Source organism: Lates calcarifer, linkage group LG24, assembly GCF_001640805.2.
Source record: "Lates calcarifer isolate ASB-BC8 linkage group LG24, TLL_Latcal_v3, whole genome shotgun sequence".
Lineage (NCBI taxonomy): Eukaryota > Metazoa > Chordata > Actinopteri > Centropomidae > Lates > Lates calcarifer.
Genome location: NC_066856.1, coordinates 19,396,850 through 19,416,792, shown reverse-complemented (window position 1 = coordinate 19,416,792; position 19,943 = coordinate 19,396,850). Strand labels below are relative to the sequence as shown.

General features: G+C 43.1%; 2 protein-coding genes across 2 annotated transcripts; both read left to right on the top strand.

Annotated features, from left to right (window-relative positions):
- Nucleotides 1-1,293: 1,293 nt before the first annotated feature.
- Nucleotides 1,294-4,834, top strand: LOC108884997 (NACHT, LRR and PYD domains-containing protein 1-like). Its single transcript, XM_018679164.2, has 2 exons — nucleotides 1,294-1,630; nucleotides 1,755-4,834. Exon 2 carries the CDS (start codon nucleotides 1,775-1,777, stop codon nucleotides 3,566-3,568), a length of 1,794 nt encoding a protein of 597 aa, XP_018534680.1. The 5' UTR covers nucleotides 1,294-1,630; nucleotides 1,755-1,774; the 3' UTR covers nucleotides 3,569-4,834.
- Nucleotides 4,835-5,721: 887 nt separating this feature from the next.
- Nucleotides 5,722-19,584, top strand: ezh2 (enhancer of zeste 2 polycomb repressive complex 2 subunit). The gene is made up of 19 exons (XM_018679165.2): nucleotides 5,722-6,127; nucleotides 8,908-9,031; nucleotides 9,416-9,544; nucleotides 9,634-9,753; nucleotides 9,867-9,987; nucleotides 10,091-10,270; nucleotides 11,371-11,476; nucleotides 11,896-12,059; nucleotides 12,183-12,280; nucleotides 12,390-12,633; nucleotides 12,713-12,879; nucleotides 12,957-13,092; nucleotides 13,191-13,316; nucleotides 13,434-13,612; nucleotides 13,701-13,796; nucleotides 13,966-14,047; nucleotides 14,251-14,331; nucleotides 14,701-14,785; nucleotides 15,533-19,584. The coding sequence occupies exons 2-19, from the start codon at nucleotides 8,915-8,917 to the stop codon at nucleotides 15,591-15,593; spliced, it is 2,292 nt and encodes a 763-aa protein (XP_018534681.1). The 5' UTR covers nucleotides 5,722-6,127; nucleotides 8,908-8,914; the 3' UTR covers nucleotides 15,594-19,584.
- Nucleotides 19,585-19,943: the final 359 nt, after the last annotated feature.

Here is a 19,943-nt window from a genome sequence, read left to right as displayed (position 1 = left end):
AGGTGAGCTGTACCTAATAAACTGGAAACTGAGCGTTTGTTGCTGTAAATGAGACGAGAGTGAAAGAGCGACCTACAGATCTAACTTCTACTGAGCTCTTCACTGCTCCTCTTTTCTCCTGTCCACCTTTAACAAACTCCAAACATCAGAAACATCATGTTGATGATTTAAACACAAACCTCACTCTGTCCTGCTGTGCTGAGACGACCTGACCTCCTCAGACAGGTGAACGTCCTGTTCTCTCCATCTCTGACCAACGACCAACTCTTCAGTTTGGTGTCAGACTTACGGCTGAGCTGCTCATCATCAGTCCGAGCTTCAGACTCTGTGTTTCTTCCTCTTCCTGTTTTGTTCACAGCGTTCACAACAACACACTTTATGGACAAAAATATATATAATATATATAAAATACAATATGACCTGTCTGTATAATAAGAACTAATTATGTATAGTTGTTGTATTTTTCTGTGTAGTATTTTTAATGTTCCATCATGTTGTTGTTATATCCTCATGACAACCTGTAGTTTTGCTGTGATAAGATAAGATAAGATAAGATAAGATAAGATAAGATAAGACTTTATTTATCCCACTTGTGGGAAATTTACATGTTACAGCAGCAGGAAACAAGAGTGACAAAAATAGAAAAATAAAAAATATAAGAAAGGCACAGAAGTAAAAAAGTTAAAGTGCAGATATTTGTACCATCTCAGTAAAAGTGTGTAACTTGTAAATGTCCATGTTTCTTCTTGTTAGTGCGCCACCTACTGTCATTAACTAACACTACAGCAGTGGATGAGATCAAGAAAAGAAAGAAAAGCTCAAACAGAATAAAAACCAAAACTAATCATAAAAACAACAGAATCAGAGAGAAGTACTGTACAGAAATAAAAGGATATTTTCTGTTTCTTTTTTATAATTAGTTTTCACCTGTTTGTCACCTTTAATATTCCACATATATCATATTTGATGTGATCCTTCTGAATAAAGAATAACTGCTTCATGTTCAGCTAAATGTTTTATACATTTACTTCTGTATAAAAGATTCAAATGGCAAATGTTTCATGGTGTTGTTCTTATTGCATGGAAAATAAACTGTGATTGTCCTGAAGTTTTAATAAAGTTTGACAAAAAAAAAAAAAAAACAGCGCGTAATCCGATCAGTTTGTAAATAAACCAAGAAATGACTAAATAAATAAGTAATGTGTGTATGAAGTGTGCATGTTTTCCTTAAAGCTTTCATTTCCAACTTTATAAAAACTTTGATTTTTAATGTTGGAGCTCTGTGATCCGGAAGAGCTTCAACAGTTTAACAGAGCAACCGTCAGTTGACGGTGTAAATACAGGAACCACCGTCCATTCATCCACCGTGACACCCTGACGCAGTGACCGTGGAGCTGTGACCATGTTTATTAGAATAAAGGTCCAAAGGTGAAGTCTGAGCTGCGGGTGGAGACTCCACCGAGCAGGAAGACACATGGAAGTATTTCTGAGTTCCTGACAACAATGACTCCTCTTCAGTAATCACGGCAGAGGAAGTTTCTCAGTTGTTATGTAGAAGAAGTACAATAAAAACAAAAGCTTCTTTCTTAACCTTTTCCAGCTGGTGATGATGCACGGCTCCTACTTCCTGGTAAGACTGGAAAAAGAGGAAACTTCTTATCTCTTCTTTGAACTTTATTGACACAGAGATTCAGCTGTTGGACACAAACTCTTCTGGGTGAAACTGGTTTGACATGACCTGCTTTCTTTTGCAGAGTTAACGAGCAGGTAGAAAATGCTGACGGCACAAAGAGGACGGGGGAGGAAAAAGACTGAGGAGTCAACAAACTTAGGTCCGGATGGAAGTGGAACATTTTATTGTGCTGGAAGGTCAGAAACAGCCTCCTGCATGTATGTACTCCCCTGGCCTCCTGTGTACAGATCTGATTTTTTTCCTGTCTTCCTCCACACCGGCAACAGAAGATATATGAGGGAGCCACACAGAGAGTCACTTCACAGTATATTCACCCAGTCTGATCGCTTTGTAAAGTTTCACTTCGCCCAAACTGGTCCCTCTCCTCCTGCAGATCCAGACTCCGCCGCACTGTCGTCTCTGATACGACAACTTCAACAATCATGTGATGAACTTCAAGTTTCTCCCTCGTTCAGGTACATGTCAAACTTTGCCACCCGCTCTAAGTCCATCATCACTTCTGCTGCTGGATTTTTACCCACAAACATTTTCACATGGAAGCAGAGCAGTGGCCATGATGAGCACACAGAGCCGCCTGAAACCTCCCAGTCAGCCCGTTCTCACTGTCCACAACTCCCAGAATGCTTTAGGAGCAGGAGAGACTCCAGGTCTGTGTCTCGCTGTGTCAGCGCTCCCTCGCTGAGTCAGCTCACCTGTGCAGAGACTGAGAGCTTGAAACGAGCTGAGAGTTTACCTGCCATGATGTTAAACAGCAGCTTTGAGGAGTTCACCCCTGATATCAGTGCTGAAGGAGACGATGAGAGCTACAGTTTCCAGTGCTCCGGCCCAGGCCTGTACCAGTGCAGCGTGACAGGCCTGCTGTTTGACATGGAGGGAGAAGGGGACGTGGTTTACAGGCTGGTCCCTTGGAACAGGAGGCTACTGGCCCCACATCACAAGAAGCCTGCAGGACCCCTGTTTGACATCAAATGTGTGCAGCAGTGTGTGAGGCAGCTTCACCTCCCACACTGTGAGATCCGCTCCACAGGAGGAGGTCACTTCCTGTCAGTGGCTCATGTGAACGATGAGGCCGTGGAGTTTATCGGGCCTCATCAGACCACAGAGACTCACCTGGTTATAAACATCAGCGGCTTTTCTGCTTTCGGTAACGTCAAGGACGAAGACGCCCCACCCGAGCCGGTCCGAGCGTTGGTCCTGCTGTTCTACAGGCCCCCGGCCGACCCTGATCCTGAATCTCTCCTCAATGTGTTGCTGCTGCCCAGAAATGTTCCTCTGCGGGACGTGCTGCGCACCAGGAAGAAGTTAGTGGGAGATGAGACGTACATAGAGACGTCCCCACACTGTAAACTGATCCCAGGTCAGGTCTACACTCTGTCCACTTGTCCTGAAGACCACTCGCTTCTAGTCCAACCAACAGAAGCTGAGTTTGACTCTGACAACTACGACGACTACTTTCCATCGTTCCAGGTGAGCTGGGAAACCAGGCTGAAACACGTGAAGCTGGTTCTGAGAGACAGCGACGGCTCCCACAGCGCGTGGGAAAGACGAGTTTGTCTTTGGTCCAGTGGAGGGAAAAGGTGGTGTGGGCCGAGTCCTCTGAACGTGGCCTCGAACCAGAGGCTGCTGGACGTACGGAGCAGCTTCATCGATGGGATATCAGGACCTGTTCTCAAGAGTCTGCTGGACAAACTGTTTGAGAAAAGGGTGATGAGTGATTCAGAGAGGGAGTCAGCGGACGAGACGCAGAACAAAAGAGACAAAGCTCGTTTAGTTGTGGACACAGTGAGGAGGAAAGGAGAAGCTGCTAGTTCAGAGATGATTGAGCTTCTCTGTGAGCTCGACCCCTTCCTCTGTGAACACCTGGAGCTCACCTGAACATCAACCTTGCATGCATCTACATCAGCTCCGCAAAAGTCAGAGCTGCTGTGCCCCCAAAACCACAGATAAAGTATAATAGGTGCAGAGAAAAGAGGGCAAGTGGTCAGGTTAGACTGTGTTTCCTGTTGATGCTGTGAGAACTACTTAGAACATGTTCTTCGGGGAATCTCCCTCATCTGTTTGTACAGACTGAAAATGAGAGGAAACTTTGAGCAAACCTTGTCTGACTGATTCTGATAAAATGGTGGGTTTATACAAAATCTTTAGTGATCGCTCAGTGGCCATTGAAAAGGCTGCAAGGACAAAAATCCAGTAACATTCAGAGGAATGCACAACAAAGATCTCAACATATGAAATGAAGCATGAACTGAGAGTTACACAGACTTCAGATCAGATGCATCAGATATGCAGCCACAAACACCAGCAGAACAGTCCAGATCTGAGGTCAAAGACGCCCCCTGCTGGCCAGATACTGCACTGGAAACATGAACTACCACATGCAGCAACTAGAGGGAGGCATTACTCAAACAGCTAGTTAAAGGAACTCTGCAGCAGAATTATGTGCACATATCAGAGCTACTGACAGCTGACACAAAGGTGCAAAATGTGAAATATAAAATTCATATCTTAAACTAATGGTAGTCCTTCTTTAGTCTGAATTACCACGACTGGACTGTAAACTGTAGGAAAACAACACCTAAACTAGCTCGTTAAGCTCAGCATGAACACACCTGATGATCAGCTACAGCTGCTACTAATCAACAGAGGTGATGTCAGCAACTAAGACAAATAAGGGAAAACTCACAACAGAAAAAAAATGCTTCACCATCATTAAACAGGAAATAGCAGACCTTCCTACAGTCCAGCTGATGGATATGACTGACCCTGACCTGTAGTGTGGTGTGTTATTGTACCCTGTGGTTTTATAATCTGCTTGTTTTTGCTGTCCTTTGTGTTTATTGTGCTTTTTATATTTATAGTGTTTACTTGGAAGCTGAATTTAATGTGACTTCCTGCTGTTTTATTCATGCCATGACACAAAAAACCAGATGTCAGATTCTCATATTTCTCCATATATGAAGTGAAGGGCATCCTTCTGGATAATAATAGTTTTTAAATAAAGTTTAAAAGTATATATATTCAAAAAAGTATATCTATCTATCTATCTGTTGTTATTGTTGCTTTTTTTGCCTTTTCATGTCTCATGTGTGTCTTCCTCCTTCCGTTAATCACTTTTTATATTATCAATAAACACAAACACTCTCTCACATCCAATAAGAACGTGTCTAGATGGAGTTTTTAAGACAAAAAAGACAAAAAATACCAGAATATAACTTAAATGTACTTTCACTGTACCTTGTATTTCCGTGGGTCGTGAACGCAGCATGAAGACTGTGTCAGGCTGTCAGCCAATGGCTGTTTAGAGGGGGCGGGGCTTAATAAACTCCCCGACCCTTGCCCTTGCTGTCTGTGTGTGTGTGTGTGTGTGTGCGCGGCCACAGAATCTCATTGATTTAACAAACCCACTCGGTTCACGGCCTTTCTAACGTGTTTTCTTGACAAACTGACGCTGTCCAGCTTTTACCGGTAAAAATCGGAGCTCATCAGCGCGAGGTGAAGAGTCGTCACCTCCGCTCGTGCTCTCACCTGAGCTGTCACCGGAGCTGGGAGGCAGGTGGAGGAGGCTGCGTCTGTTTATTGAGACGCTGCCGAGGTGACAGGGTTTATTAGTACACGATTGAAGGACAATAAATGAGGCAATGTGCCCCCCACGTGCCCGTAAAACAAACTAAATACAGAGACAGCTATAAATAGATTCCAGACTTGATTTCAGTCGGCGCTGTCTGTTTTAGCTCACCCACATGAATGTGACAACTGACATGCGTCACTGACACTGTTTTCAAACGGAAGATTAAGTATGGACGTTAAAATTGTTGCTGTCAAACAAGCTGTTCAGTGTTTTTATTTTTATTCCGTTGACAGATGAGAGAACAAAGGGAACCTGTCCACATGTCCCCGTTGCAGGGCCCCCGGCGCAGCTCTAAATCCTATTGGCTGGCGCCGTGACACGAGCCGACCTATCGTGTGTCACGACACTCAGAAGCTCAAACGTCGGCTTCTGTGATTGGCCTAAACGTTTGGCGCCTCTTGAATCTGCTGCAGCCGTAGTGGGCGGTGAGTGTGAGACGGTGAGCAGTTTGAACCGTAGCAGCGCCGAGGCGGAAACATTGAAATTGTTTCAAAATTTACAGGCAGGGTGAAATTAAATTGTGTAATTCCCATCCACAAACACGGTGTCTTTAGTGCTAAAGCCAGGCCTAGAGTGGCGGGGACGGCAGCTTCTTCTGTTTGCCGTCTCTGGGTACGTAAAGCCGGTGTCGCGCAAAGTGAATCGCTCCCTCCTCCTGAGCTAACTGCTAACTAGCCGCCGAGCTAACGTTACAGCTAGCCGGAACACGGAGCAAGCTAATCCCGAACACAAAGGACGACTTTGCCCGTGTTTGTCATATCGATCCCGAATAACTCCGTTGAATGAGGACTGAGCCTTCTGTGCAGGTAAGACAAGCTGTCAGTGTCGGTGTCTTTATTCCCAGCGCTTTTGTCGCGATTCAAATGGCCCGGGTTTGTTCTTGATGCTTTATGGATGCCTCAATCTTTGTTAACTAACCAACTGTTAGCTAGCTCGCCGGGGTGTCGTGCCAAATTTTGTATCCCTGTCAGAATTGATTCCCCAACTTTTTAAATAGCGCAGTTATCGGGAAGAAAACGTTTATGACAGAGTGAAAACTAGAAGTCACTTTCCCCTTTATTTTGAACCACGGTGAAACGGTTTGTAAGCGAGGGGAAACCCATTTTTAGAGGGGGGGCAGGGGGCGTACAAACTTGGCACGACATCGGCAAGCTATCGTTAGCTTCAGGCTTGCTTGTTATTTGTAGCTAGCTCACCCAGTGGCCGTCCACAATACTGGATGATACCCAACTTAGCCATTCTCTGGACGTTACTTTACAGTTTCCCTGGTGGTTGTAAGTGTGTAGTTACATGACGAACAGTGGTGGAAAGTAACTAAGTGTATTTACTCATGTACTTTTCTTGAATATAATTTTAAGGGACAGTGCTACTTAGTACTTTTACTCCACTACATTTACCTGACAGCTCCAGCCACTAGTTTCTTTGCGGATTAATTTTATTGATTTATAAAATGATGGTGTATTTTTAGACTCCGCGACCTTGCAGTATCAAAAGTAATCAAAACTATCTCAGCTGTAACATTAAAGTAAGGCTGACATATTACAACACCCATGGTTATAATCCACTAACATAATTTGGGCTGCAAGTAACTACTGATATATCTGATGTTTGTTTTCTTGTTTCCTCGTTTTGTCAGAAAAGAAAAGGTCAGAAAATATATAACAAATGTCAAAGGTGAAATCCAAAACCTAAACATATTCGTTTTGTGTTTTTGGTCAAAGAATTAGTAAAAGTTAATCAGGTAATCCCTTGATCAGTTGTTGTTGCTCTAAATATATGTATATATATTTCTGAATGCTTGGAGCAGATTATTTCCACACTGTGTTATTTATACTTTTACTGAAGTAAAAGATCTGAGTGCTCCTTTCACCACTGATGACAAGTGAGAGACAGTCCGTGTGAGGGGTTATTGTTGTAACCAGAGCCATTATTGCACTAAAGGAAATGATTGACACTTCACACATTGATTTCATCATCATCATAACATGTTGGTCACATAAGGGATTGCCACATGTTGAGTGTTAAGGAAACATGAAAGCTTTATCCTCTCTCTCTCTTCCAAGTGAAAACTACTCTGTCTTTCTTTGTGCCTTTTATGGGAGTGATGCTCAACCACTCGCCTCACATTAAAAGGAATAACATCATTATGAACTGGAAGAATGTGGCTGTTTCTAGCAGCCACAGATTGATGTGGAGAATCAGATGTATACTTCAATAATTCCCACCTTCCTAGAAGTTCTCACATTCAGTTTTGTTGACTGTTTAACTGAGGTACTGCTCATTTTGGAAGCTGTTGTTTGTGGTGCTGTCAAGTTGTTGTGTTACACTGAGAGGTGGTTTATATAATAATCTGTCCACGCTTTTATATCCGTGAGACTAGATATTAATAGGTATATCTCTGTGCAATATTATTGGCAGGATGCATAATAACCTGAGCATTGCCAACAAAACATATTTGACTTCGCTGGACGGAATATACTGAAATTCTGTTTTTATTGGTGAATTTATCTGCTGGTAATGTCAACTCAGTCTTTGATTGGTAGATCATATCTGACAAAATGTGTCGTGCCAGTGCAGCCATCGACATGTCTTACAGTGTGACACACAGCATACCAGCATGTCTCCATGACAGCCGTCTGACATGTCTAATCCAAAGTGTGAGGTTTGAGTCAGACCAGCAGCCAGGCTGGTAGGCAGCGACTCGCACTGGGTGGCAGATGGATCTTGTAGCTAGCTTCACATGGACAGATGACTGTTGCAGTTTACACACACACACACACACACACGGAGTCGTGAAAGAACAAAAGAGTGAACACATGGATTTCCTGCTCAACTTCCTCCAGTGAACAGCAGCTCTGACAAAGAGGGTGAGGAGTATCCTGTCACCTGCGTTTGAACCATCTTCAATGTTGTCACTTGAACAAAGAAGTGAGAAGTGAATAGAAGCTGTTTTTGTATTGTTGGTGTGTGTGTCTTGAAGCCAGAATGCTTCCAGACATCTGAGTCACAGCCCACACGTTTTATTTTTTTTCTCTGAATTTCAAATAGAAAACAAAATGAGAATGAAATGCCAGTTGAATCAGATTATCTTTTGATAAAGTGATCCAGGGCCGTGACACTGCTGTGAACCTGAATGCATCATAAAATATGCTGTGTTCATTTCCCCGTGCACTAGTTTTAACTCCTCAAGTGTATGGAAACTTTTAATTTCCAGGTTTTAAATATTGGGAGAAGGAAGTCCAAATTCAACCTGAAGCATTTAATGAAGCAAATAATGAAATGTGTTAAAAATCTATTACTGTGTAGCAGACACTGTATTGACTGTACCAGCACAGTACATATGTCTTAGAGGATTGCAGGCATTATCCTAATGACATGCCAAGCTTTATAAGTTGCTTGTCCTTGAGGAGACTTGTTTATGTCTGCAAGTGGAAGATGACGATCAGTGCAAAAGTCTCAGATGTTTCAGCAGTGAATATATGAGAGGCAGGATGAACCGGAGCTAATCAAAAGCAGGTGGTTTCCTCAAGTTTCAGCTCCACAGTCCAGTCAGAAACGATAAGTCCTGGTCTTTGTTCTCCCGCAGGTTGATCATGGTGCTCACAGGGAAGCGCTCGGAGAAAGGTCCTGCCTGCTGGAAGAGGAGGGTGAAGTCTGAGTACATGAGGCTTCGGCAGCTCAAACGCTTCAGACGGGCCGACGAGGTCAAGGTTTGTCAACACGCAGACCTTCACACACACACACACACACTGCAGATATTTGGGGAAGTCAGTGAAAGTACAGTTTCAGCAAAAGACACTGCTTAATTTAATATAGATGTGGGTCCAAACAGCAGTGAGCTCCTGCAGCTCTTCACCATTTCCATGTGTAGAACTGCTCCATCGTGTCCAAAAGTAGATTAAGACCTGGTGCAAACAATCTTCACCACAGGGTCCATTAAGTAGTTTCTCTGGAACTTTCAGGCACATGATCTTCATTAGCAGAGGATTATTATTTAGTTATAGTTATTTTCTTATTCTTTTGTCCTGAGCATCCTCTGTCAGTCTCGTCTTTTTTTTCTTCACAGTTTATTAATTTTATTTCAACTCTTCCAGAGCATGTTCAACACCAACCGTCAGAAAATCATGGAGCGGACTGACATTTTGAACCAGGAGTGGAAGACCAGGCGAATCCAGCCCGTTCACATCATGACGTCCGTCAGCTCCTTAAGAGGCACACGAGAGGTGAGCGAGGAAATGTGGTGTGAAAAGTCTCTGGAGAAAGGTGTGGAGAAAGTGTTGTAATGGCTCCTCTTCTCTGTTGTCCTTTGCAGTGTACGGTGGACAGCGGTTTCTCCGAGTTCCCCAAGCAGGTCATCCCGCTGAAGACGCTGAACGCTGTGGCCTCAGTCCCGGTCATGTACTCCTGGTCACCGCTGCAGCAGAACTTCATGGTGCGTATGAACCTGTAACACTTGTTGGTATCAGTACTTTGCAGTGTTTGTTAGTGGTTTTAACCACAGTTGTCTTTGTGTGTGGCGTTTGTTTTGCATTTTTTCGGCGTCAGGTGGAGGATGAGACGGTGCTCCACAACATCCCCTACATGGGAGACGAGATCCTGGACCAGGACGGCACTTTCATAGAAGAGCTCATCAAGAACTATGACGGCAAAGTCCACGGAGACAGAGGTGAGGCTCAGTGGACTCCCACAGTTTAGAGAACGTAAACAGCACCTGTAGCTGCACTAAATATTACAATAAGCAGACGTTTAACGTTCATCTTGTGTTGCAGAGTGCGGCTTCATCAACGACGAGATCTTCGTGGAGTTGGTCAACGCTCTGTCGCAGTACAGCGACAATGAGGATGATGAGGAGGAGGAAGAACAGGACTTCAAGGTGGACAAGATGGAGATGTGTGACGGGAAGGAGCATCCAGATGACGCCCGCAAGGATGGGCTTGTCAACAATGAGAGTAAGTCCGTCTCTGAGACACCAGTGATCGTCATACATGTTTAAACATTGTTGTATAATCTTGAGGCCCTTTGCATTTAACCTGTGTGTAACCAAACAAAGGGGCATTGTAGTGGGTTAATCTGGTCCTACATTTGCTCCTGAAGTGTTGTAATTAACTCATTTGTTCTCATTTGTGTTTCCCTGATGGTGAAACGAGCTCCCAGATACCATCAGAGCAGGAGCGTCCCTCCTCACACCTCTAACACCCTAACACGCTGAACTAGCACTTTAACTGATTAGACAGAAAACGTAGTGTTTGCAACCGAGATAAGTTCACGCTTTGACTTTTCATCCAGCGTGTGTCTCTCAGTCAGATAAAAAACTGGGAGCTTCTGAATGCATTTAATCAACTTCTCCAATTTGCATTCATGAAACAATGCCAGTCCTTTGTTCATAAAATCGTACCGTACAGTAACAGTCAGCACGGTTCTAGTTACATCCACATATCAGCTAAGTTCCCCCGGTCGCAGAACCCTTGAGGGAAATCTGTGAACCTGGTTTTCTTGTTGATCCAGTTTCTGTCGGTGTAGAAGTAATAAAGAGAGCACAAAGTGGGATGGGATGTTAAAAATATTTTACTTAAACAGCCGCCCTAAACAGGTTTCCTGTCTCCTCAACAGCAAGAGCTAAAACAAGCGCTTTCCACAAGCTGTTGCTCTGCTTTCATTCTAAGAAAGATGACTGGAAAGTACGAAAAAGGACAAATAAATAAAGTAACGGACAGTGTATGTGCTGTTTTGCTGAATGAATCAAGTGAGAGAGATTTGTGGTTGTGTCTCGTTATCAGACGAGAAAATATGTCACCACACATCTGATTTCCAAATTTGGGAAGCAATGCACGTCGACTCTTTTCTTTAGCGGCCTGATGAAGACACCATATTTAAGGTCAAACATTCACGGCTTAAAAAGCTGAAACTGCCTCATCGCTGCTCTAGTTTTGAAGAAATGTATTTGGCTGAACAGCATTTCCCAGCTTTGTAGAAACCTGGGTGAGTGACACTGACCCAGTGGTTGTTTTAATTTCTTTGCCTTGATGGAAAGCATGTGTGTCGTCTCCAGGCCGAACCAGCAATGACAGCACCAAGAAGTTTCCCTCTGACAAGATTTTTGAAGCCATCTCCTCCATGTTTCCTGACAAGGGCTCCACTGAGGAGCTCAAAGAGAAGTTAGTGGGTTTTGTTTTGTTTTTGTGACGATAACAGAGGAGAAGTGTTGGCACAGAGGTCTGATCAGCAACATAATTTGTAGAAGTTTTTATCCTCAGTATTGTTGTTTGTAAAACACTGCACACTGTGTGAAACTTTCTCGATTCCTGAGTGCAACTCCCTAAATTCCATTGTTAAGAGAAGGCAGGTGTTTCCTCTTTAAGTGGAAGTGGGTCTTGTTTACTCCCTTATATAAATGTGATGTGTCTCAATTCTTCATAATTATTTCCTCAGATTGAAATAAAGTCATATCAGGGTGGATTATACAGTGATTATAGGATTGTTTGACCTTGAAAACCAGTAGGCCTTTGTCTCCGCTCATGACGGACGACCACTAGCTTTAATCTTCTCTGTGTGTGTACACACATATATATTTCAGGTACAAGGAGTTGACGGAGCAGCAGCTGCCGGGGGCGCTGCCGCCTGAATGCACACCGAACATCGACGGCCCCAACGCTCGCTCTGTGCAGCGCGAACAGAGCCTGCACTCCTTCCACACTCTGTTCTGCAGACGCTGCTTCAAATACGACTGCTTCCTCCACCGTTAGTACAGAGTTTTAACAGGCAGCTTGGGGCTTGTATCAGTTAAATGTTGGGTTCAACTATTAATACTGTCCTGAAGACCTCTGAGTTCACATGTCCTGCTTCTGGTGTCTCCTCCTTCAGCTTTCCATGCAACTCCAAACACCTACAAGCGCAAGAACTTGGAGAACCTGGTGGGAAGTGAACCCTGCGGCATCGACTGCTACATGCATGTGGTGCAGGTGAGTCAGATTCAGCTGTTAGATTTCTGAAGCGTTAGATAATCAAAAATCTAATTTGCAGATGAAATAGTTGCTAGTGGACTGACACTGTTGTTCTTTGGTCACTCAGGATGGGATGGTGAGGGAGTACCCTGCAGGCGTTGTTGCCGAGCGCGCCAAGACGCCCTCCAAACGCACGGTGGGCCGTCGCCGCGGACGACTGCCCAACAGCAACAGCAACAGCCGGCCCAGCACCCCCACCGTTTCCTCGGAAACCAAAGACACAGACAGCGACCGCGAGGGCAGCAAAGAGGACGAGCGGGAAAACGACAAAGACGACGAGGACAAGAAGGACGAGAACACCAGCAGCTCAGGTACAAACTCTCACTCTTGGTCTCTGGGGAAAGTTCCTGCAGTGGAAAGGCCCTAAATGATTATATTGTGTGTTTGCAGAGGGAAACTCGAGGTGTCAGACTCCTGTGAAGATGAAGCTGACTGGTGAAGCTGAAGCAGTGGAGTGGAGCGGAGCCGAAGCCTCTCTGTTCAGGGTTCTCATTGGGACGTACTATGACAACTTCTGTGCCATCGCACGGCTCATAGGCACCAAGACCTGCAGACAGGTGAGGCGCCAGTGAACGAACAACTTCCCGGTGGACAAACCGTCGTCTTTACTTGTTATCTTGACTGTTTCCTGCAGGTTTTCGAGTTCAGCGTCAAGGAGTCGAGCAACATCGCTCGTGCTCCCGCTGAAGACGAGGACACGCCGCCTAGAAAGAAGAAGAGGAAACACCGACTGTGGGCCACACACTGCAGGAAGATCCAGCTGAAGAAAGGTCAGAGGTCACTTAGTCTGTTAAAGCTAAAGCAAACCTAAATTCCAGCAAGTTATTGATGTGAAAACAACGCATGTGACCACTGCATCCTTTTACAGATGGTTCGTCCAATCACGTGTATAATTACCAGCCATGTGACCACCCACGGCAGCCCTGTGACTCCTCCTGTCCCTGCGTCACCGCTCAAAACTTCTGTGAAAAGTTCTGCCAGTGCAGCTCCGAGTGTAAGAACACAAACTCTCACTGTAGAGCTTTTTGAATCACAGAGAAAACCTCACTTTGTTTGGTGTAAATACTTTTCTACATTTCCTGCTGATCTATTTCCTGCTCTGTGGATGCAGGTCAGAACCGTTTCCCAGGTTGTCGCTGCAAAGCTCAGTGCAACACCAAGCAGTGTCCCTGCTACCTGGCAGTGAGGGAGTGTGACCCCGACCTCTGCCTGACCTGCGGCGCTGCAGACCACTGGGACAGCAAGAACGTGTCCTGCAAGAACTGCTCCATCCAGAGAGGAGCCAAGAAGGTGACACACGGTCTTTAAACACATGAAAATCTTCAACTCAAACACCAAATTCAGATGTTTTTAAACTCTCCCTCCCTCTGTCTCTCAGCACCTGCTGCTGGCCCCGTCAGATGTGGCAGGCTGGGGCATCTTCATCAAAGAGCCGGTCCAGAAAAATGAGTTCATCTCTGAGTACTGTGGAGAGGTAAGACTCTGACAAAGAGCTGTGAAAGGTTGATTTAAAGTGTGTTAAATTAAATAAACCCCACAGTTTAATGAGTGGAAAAGCTGAGGAAATATAATCTGAGTTCAGGGTAAAAAGTTCAGGTTTGAAATTTAACATTTGATAATTTTGTCAACCTCTGTCTTTGCAGATTATCTCTCAGGATGAAGCAGACCGCAGAGGCAAGGTCTATGACAAATACATGTGCAGCTTCCTCTTCAACCTCAACAACGGTAAAACACACAGATTCACAATCTCCACAGAACAGAGTTCAAAAGGAGCTTTTATTTTTGAGAGCAGATTGTCAGCTTTCAGTCAGAAGAATAAAGCTTGATAAAGTTTGAAAAAGGTGATGATGTGCAACTGCAAAAAATAAAAATATGTGTGACAGTGTCTCTTCAGCACGAGTGTTAGAAGTGTTTCCTTTTCTTTTCAGACTTTGTTGTTGATGCCACGAGGAAAGGCAACAAGATCCGCTTTGCCAACCATTCTGTCAATCCTAACTGCTATGCAAAAGGTAAGAAGATGAAGGTGTTGCTGAGAAGCCAGCATGAGTGAGGGTTTAAAAAGTTTTAGGTCAGTATCCTTTAAAAAATGTTTCTGGAAAAGATTTTCAAATCTAAAACAGAACCACATTGGAAACTGTGCAGCCTGGTCAGAATTTGATGTGGTTACTTTCTAGTACAAGTGCAAGTAGGAGCTTTGGGCATAAAGGCATTGGAGTTAGATGGGAAGTCAAAAAAAAAACAACATAAAGCTGACATAAAAATCCACCAGCAAACATCTGACATAACCCAGCATTGTTCTGTCTTCACATCTGGGACGTGAAAGTGGTCTTAATTAGTGTTTTAGCCTCTGTGTTAACTCGTCAGTCTGCTCTCTGTAGTGATGATGGTGAACGGGGATCACAGGATAGGGATCTTTGCCAAGAGAGCCATCCAGACTGGAGAGGAACTCTTCTTCGACTACAGGTCAGTCACACCAGGAGTGTCATCATTTTCAGACCACAACATTTAGAAACAAAAAACAACAAAGGTTGATGTTTTACTCCAAGGCATTAGCAAGATTAAATATGCTCACTATGAGTGCTCGGCCCTGAGGTAAACCTCCTCATTGCTGTGAAGAGTATCACTGGTAAAACAAGACTTAAGTGGCTGGATTTGAACCATCTGTGTGCCTCGGTCATTCACTGGCGCCCAGCTGGATTTTTAGCTGGAAGAAGGCGGTTAGCTGAAAAAGGGATTCAGTGATTAAAGCTCAGATTTGGCTGTTTGGATGTATACAGTAGTCAAGTTAAAAGCCAGATTTCCCAGGAAATATCTGGACTTTAATTCCCAGTAATACTGTGGGTGGTTTTTTTATGCTTCCCACTCGATATCTGAGTAAGAGCTTGAGGGAATTTCTTCAGATTTGGTACAAACATTCACTTCAGATTCGAATTTAGATCACTGTGACCTCAAAAAAAAAAAAAATTCTGGACATGAAATTTGTGTGGCACATGCTGTTTAAATTCCTTTACTACGTAAGAGTCTGGACAGACGTGGATGTGAACTGTAACTTTGGTTGGCAGAGGTGATTTTTGCCTTTTTATTTTACCTTCTTATGAAGCCAGCTCGATATGTAAATAACCTGCAAAGCACAATTCAAAGTGTGCGCTAACAGGAACTGGCAGTTGGAGGTGAAACATAAACAAACACGTCTGTGTTTGTGTTTTTCAGGTACAGCCAGGCTGACGCTCTGAAGTACGTCGGGATCGAGCGGGAGATGGAGATCGCCTGACTCTGACTTCTACCTCCTGTGGATCAGCGACACAAAGGCCTTACACACAAACACAAACAAAACACACCTTCACTTCAGGAAATCCAGGCGACTTGTCAAAATGCTAGAAAGCTTCAGGAAAACTGGGAATATTTGAAGCAGATTTTTTTTTTTTTTTAAAGATACTTTTCATATCTGTTTCTCGTGTGATTTTTTTTTTTTCTTTTGTCGACAAATCTTCCTCTTCTGTCGGGATGGGAGTTTCGGATTCATAAATCTTCCCTCAGCTGAAGGTGCAGATCACCTACAAACTGACTCACTTGTTGTCGTGTTTTTTAAAAAATATCTACACAGTAAGTGTTCTACAGTGAGAGAAGACAAACCCACGACTGTCTGTGTAAAACTGGCTTTTCAATTCAAGCTTCAGGGACCAAAATCCTCCACCAGCCGCTTTCACACAACCGACTGCACTCTGTTTGTACCCCCCCTTCTTCTTCTTCTTCTTCTGTGTGCAGCCACATGTGGGTCAGTTGTCAGTGTTTTTTTTATATATACAGTGTGAACTGAACCAGCCACACTCCTCAGAGCGCCAGATCACTGTCTGTCTGTAAAACACGAGGGCGTTCACAAAGCAGCGTCACACCAGATCCAACACTTTCAGGGCAACGCGGTTCAGTGTTTTGTTCGAGCGTCAACACTTTATCTGACTTTTTAGATTCAAGCAAAGTTGAAATCAATCTACACAAAATCGGCAACAATTTTGATAACCTGTGCGTCATTTAAGTTGCTTCTTTTTCTGCTTTTCTTCGTCTTAAGTGTCGATAAACTTTTATTTTTATTACTTGGTTTATAAAATAGTAAAATAAATAAAACAATATATTCCCAGAGCCTAAACAAGAGTCCAAAAAACCCAAAATATTCAGTTTATAATGATATAAAACAGGAAAAAGAGACAATTTTCTGGCAGTTGTCGGATCAATCACCTGATTGCCCAACAATCATTCATTTTTTCAAAACAAAACCAACAGGAAATGAGAAGCAAGTTACTCTTAATTTGAGCTCCTCGTGATACCTTCAGGGCACACTGAAAATCCTGTAAATCCCAACCACCAAAAACATCCAGATCAACCTGGATATTTATGTATATTTCTACTTAAAAACCCTGAAAACAGGACGACACGTGTCCACCAACTGTGACTGTTTCAGGCTGTAAAACACGTGCTGTTGTGATTCTCTGCTTTGTGACGCTGCCTCGGCTTCAGGTGCTACTGTGACGAACGGTTCTAAAACAGAAAACCAGCACACCGTCACTTCGACCACAACAGGAAACTCAAACTGTAGTTTGATTTTCCTGTACGAGTCTTCAGTGAATGGTGCTGCTTTTTTTTTTTTCTTCTTACCAAACTTCAACCAAAACCAGACTGATCCTGATGAAGGTTTTCATTCACGTTCTCCTCTGATGCTCTGCCGTCTCTCCTGTCGTCGGTCTGTTAGTTAAAGTTTTCCTCGGCTGCACTGTGCTCTACTCTTACTCTACTCTTCTCTACAGTGAAGCTGAAACTTCTAGATTGTAGTTAAACATGTCGTCTCTCGTTAAACGGCATATTTCAGCTCCGGTGTATTTTCTTAAAGACTGTTTTAGTGATGAAACTCAGGCTAGACTTTCTGATCATACCTATTTTTTATGATCATTTGTGAGAAGAAACAAAACAAAAATTCAGGTATTTACTGAGCTAAGAGCAGATATGTCCTGCGTGAATGGCTGCAGCAAAAAAACCTTCATTATCAATGAATCTGTCAGTTACTCTTTTGATTAATTGATTCATTGTTTGGTTTAAAAAATGTCCAGAAATATCAGAGCCCAGAAGTTTTGTCTGACTTTTCAAACATTTGAGAAGCTGAAGCCAGAGAATATTTTCCTTTTTATGTTTTGTAAATAACTGCAGCCAAATAATCAATAATTAAAACAACTAATCAATTAACGGACTCATTGTTTCAGCTCTAAACTAATGTAAAAGATTAAATATATCTCTCAGCTTCATATAAATATTTATACAACATAGTGAATGAAGACAAAACAATCATGATGTTCAGTCTTCTGCTCTGAAGCTTTACTCACTAAAAAATCAGAAAACACAGAATCATGTGATCAATCAATACGATTCCTCTGAAAACTGATAAATGACAGTTGGAGGTTGGGGTGTAAAGTTTCCTTTTCCTCCCTCGGTGACATCAGATTTTTATTTTGTGATCAAATACTCTGATTTCTCAGGTGCTAATTGGTCAATGAAATGATCTCATTCAGAATTATCTGACTAATTAATGATCAGAACAGTATTGTGGATTGATCAGCTCTAATTGAGCCCTGAAGTGAACACCTGCTTAGATTATGGTTTATCCCTCTGTGTTGAATCGATGTCAGCGTTAAAGCGCTCGAGTCCAGATTTGAAGGACCCGTGACTCGAGCAGGGACTCGATTTGAACTTGGACTCAGACTCTACTGTGACGTTATTCTAAGACTCTCGGACTCAGACTTGAGGAAGACTCTGCGTCGACGTATAAACCAAACAGGAGACAGAGTAAAGTTGGAGTAGAGCACAGTGAATCGTCTAAATCGCCCCGAGGTGTTTGTCGATGTTTCGCTCTCTGCTGTGCCTTGAGTCCTTAACAGATCACTCAACAGTCCCGTCTGTAGATCAGCTGAGTGTCTGATTAAAGGCTGTTTAACTCTCTGCATGATGACGTCTCTTCCTCCTCCTCCTCCTCCTCCTCGTCTGTGCGGTGCTCCGTTAGAGGACCTCAGATTTCTATACTGCCTCCTCCACGTGATGTCCAATCAGTATGATTATAATCTTAATAGTTTTCGGAGCATTCCTCTTGTTAAATAAGCCTTTTAATAACGTACCAACAATCACACTTTGACTCTTTTTATCTTCTCCGATGTGAATTCTGGTGCTTGCGAAGACGCCACAGACTCTCAGCCTCGTGTCTGATCGACTTGAAGCAATACCAGCCTCTATTTTTTTTCTATTTTGCCCTCCCTCTTCTCCTTCTTCCTCGCTCCATCTTCTGCTGAGGAGACGTTCCTCTTTATCTTCTTTCACTCTCCACCTGTAATTTATTACAAACTCCACAGAGACAAACAGAGGGACGTCTCGTGCTGTTGTGTTGTCTTCAGGGGCTCTGAACCCCAATTAAAAAAAGAAAGAAAAAGAAACAGAAAAAAACCTGGTGCTTCACTTGCAGGGGGTTTCCTACACATTGTCCTGAAATGTTTCTGAAAATTTCCAGGTCAGGAAAAGTTTGTGTGACTAACACGACATCCTGGTGATCTGAATTTCTCAAACAGAAATGTGTAGGAACCCTTTAATTTTTTTATGAGTTGTTGATGATCACAAACCTTTTACTGCTGATTCATATGAGCCTTCCTGTGTTTAATTTCCTCTCAATGTCGATGCATTTGATTGGGGTGTGACTGCAGTGATTCCCCTGTGTCCACAGCAGCTGTTTTCATCTATAAACTGATGTTGAAATCAGAAATCAGCCGCTGTGGAGGTTCCTTTAAAAGAATCACAGAGGTGAGGTTTGCGTGCAGGATGATAAAGAACCAGCAACTTTTGCAAATCTCAAAGGTTCATGGTTGTGTGTATCTGTGATCGGAGGGCTGGGTAACAGAGGAGCCGATCAGAAACAAAACCAACCTCTGAAGTATCCACACGCCTCTGAAAGTGTTTCTTTTTTGCCTATGAACATCAGATAATGTGAAAAACAGACATAATTTGACTCTTTAAATGGAGAAAAACAGATTTGAAGTGTTGCCCGGCCCTCCCTGAAATCTAAACTGCAGGTTATTTATCGTTTCAGACGTCCGCCTGCGTTAACTTTTCACTCTTCTTCTTCTCGTCAAACCAGGACCACTTTTTCCTCCGATGACACAGGTGCTGATTTTGTAATGTTTACAGGGATTTTTGTTGTTCAAAGTGATGCAGATTAAAATATTATAAATGGTTAAGTTTTTTTTTTTGGTGGTTTTAATTTGTACTAACAGCTTCTTGTTCAGACAGGACTGAGAGGTGAGTAGGCTTTTAAAAATACTTTTATATTGTTTCTCACACAGAAAAGATTTGAGAGAACTTAATTGAAGTGTTTTAGCTTTTTAGGGCTCCAACATTACACTACTTTAAAAGATTACTCCAGTATTTTTGTACCTGGGCCTTATTTTCCTTTTTTTAATTTAACCAAAAACATCAGTACAAGACTCCATTGACAAAAATGGTAATTTTACCAAGCAGGAGCTGCTGGAATACCACTGCCTCCATCTGTTAGTGTGTCTGTGTTACTGTGTGGTACTTTTACTTCAGTAAAGTATCT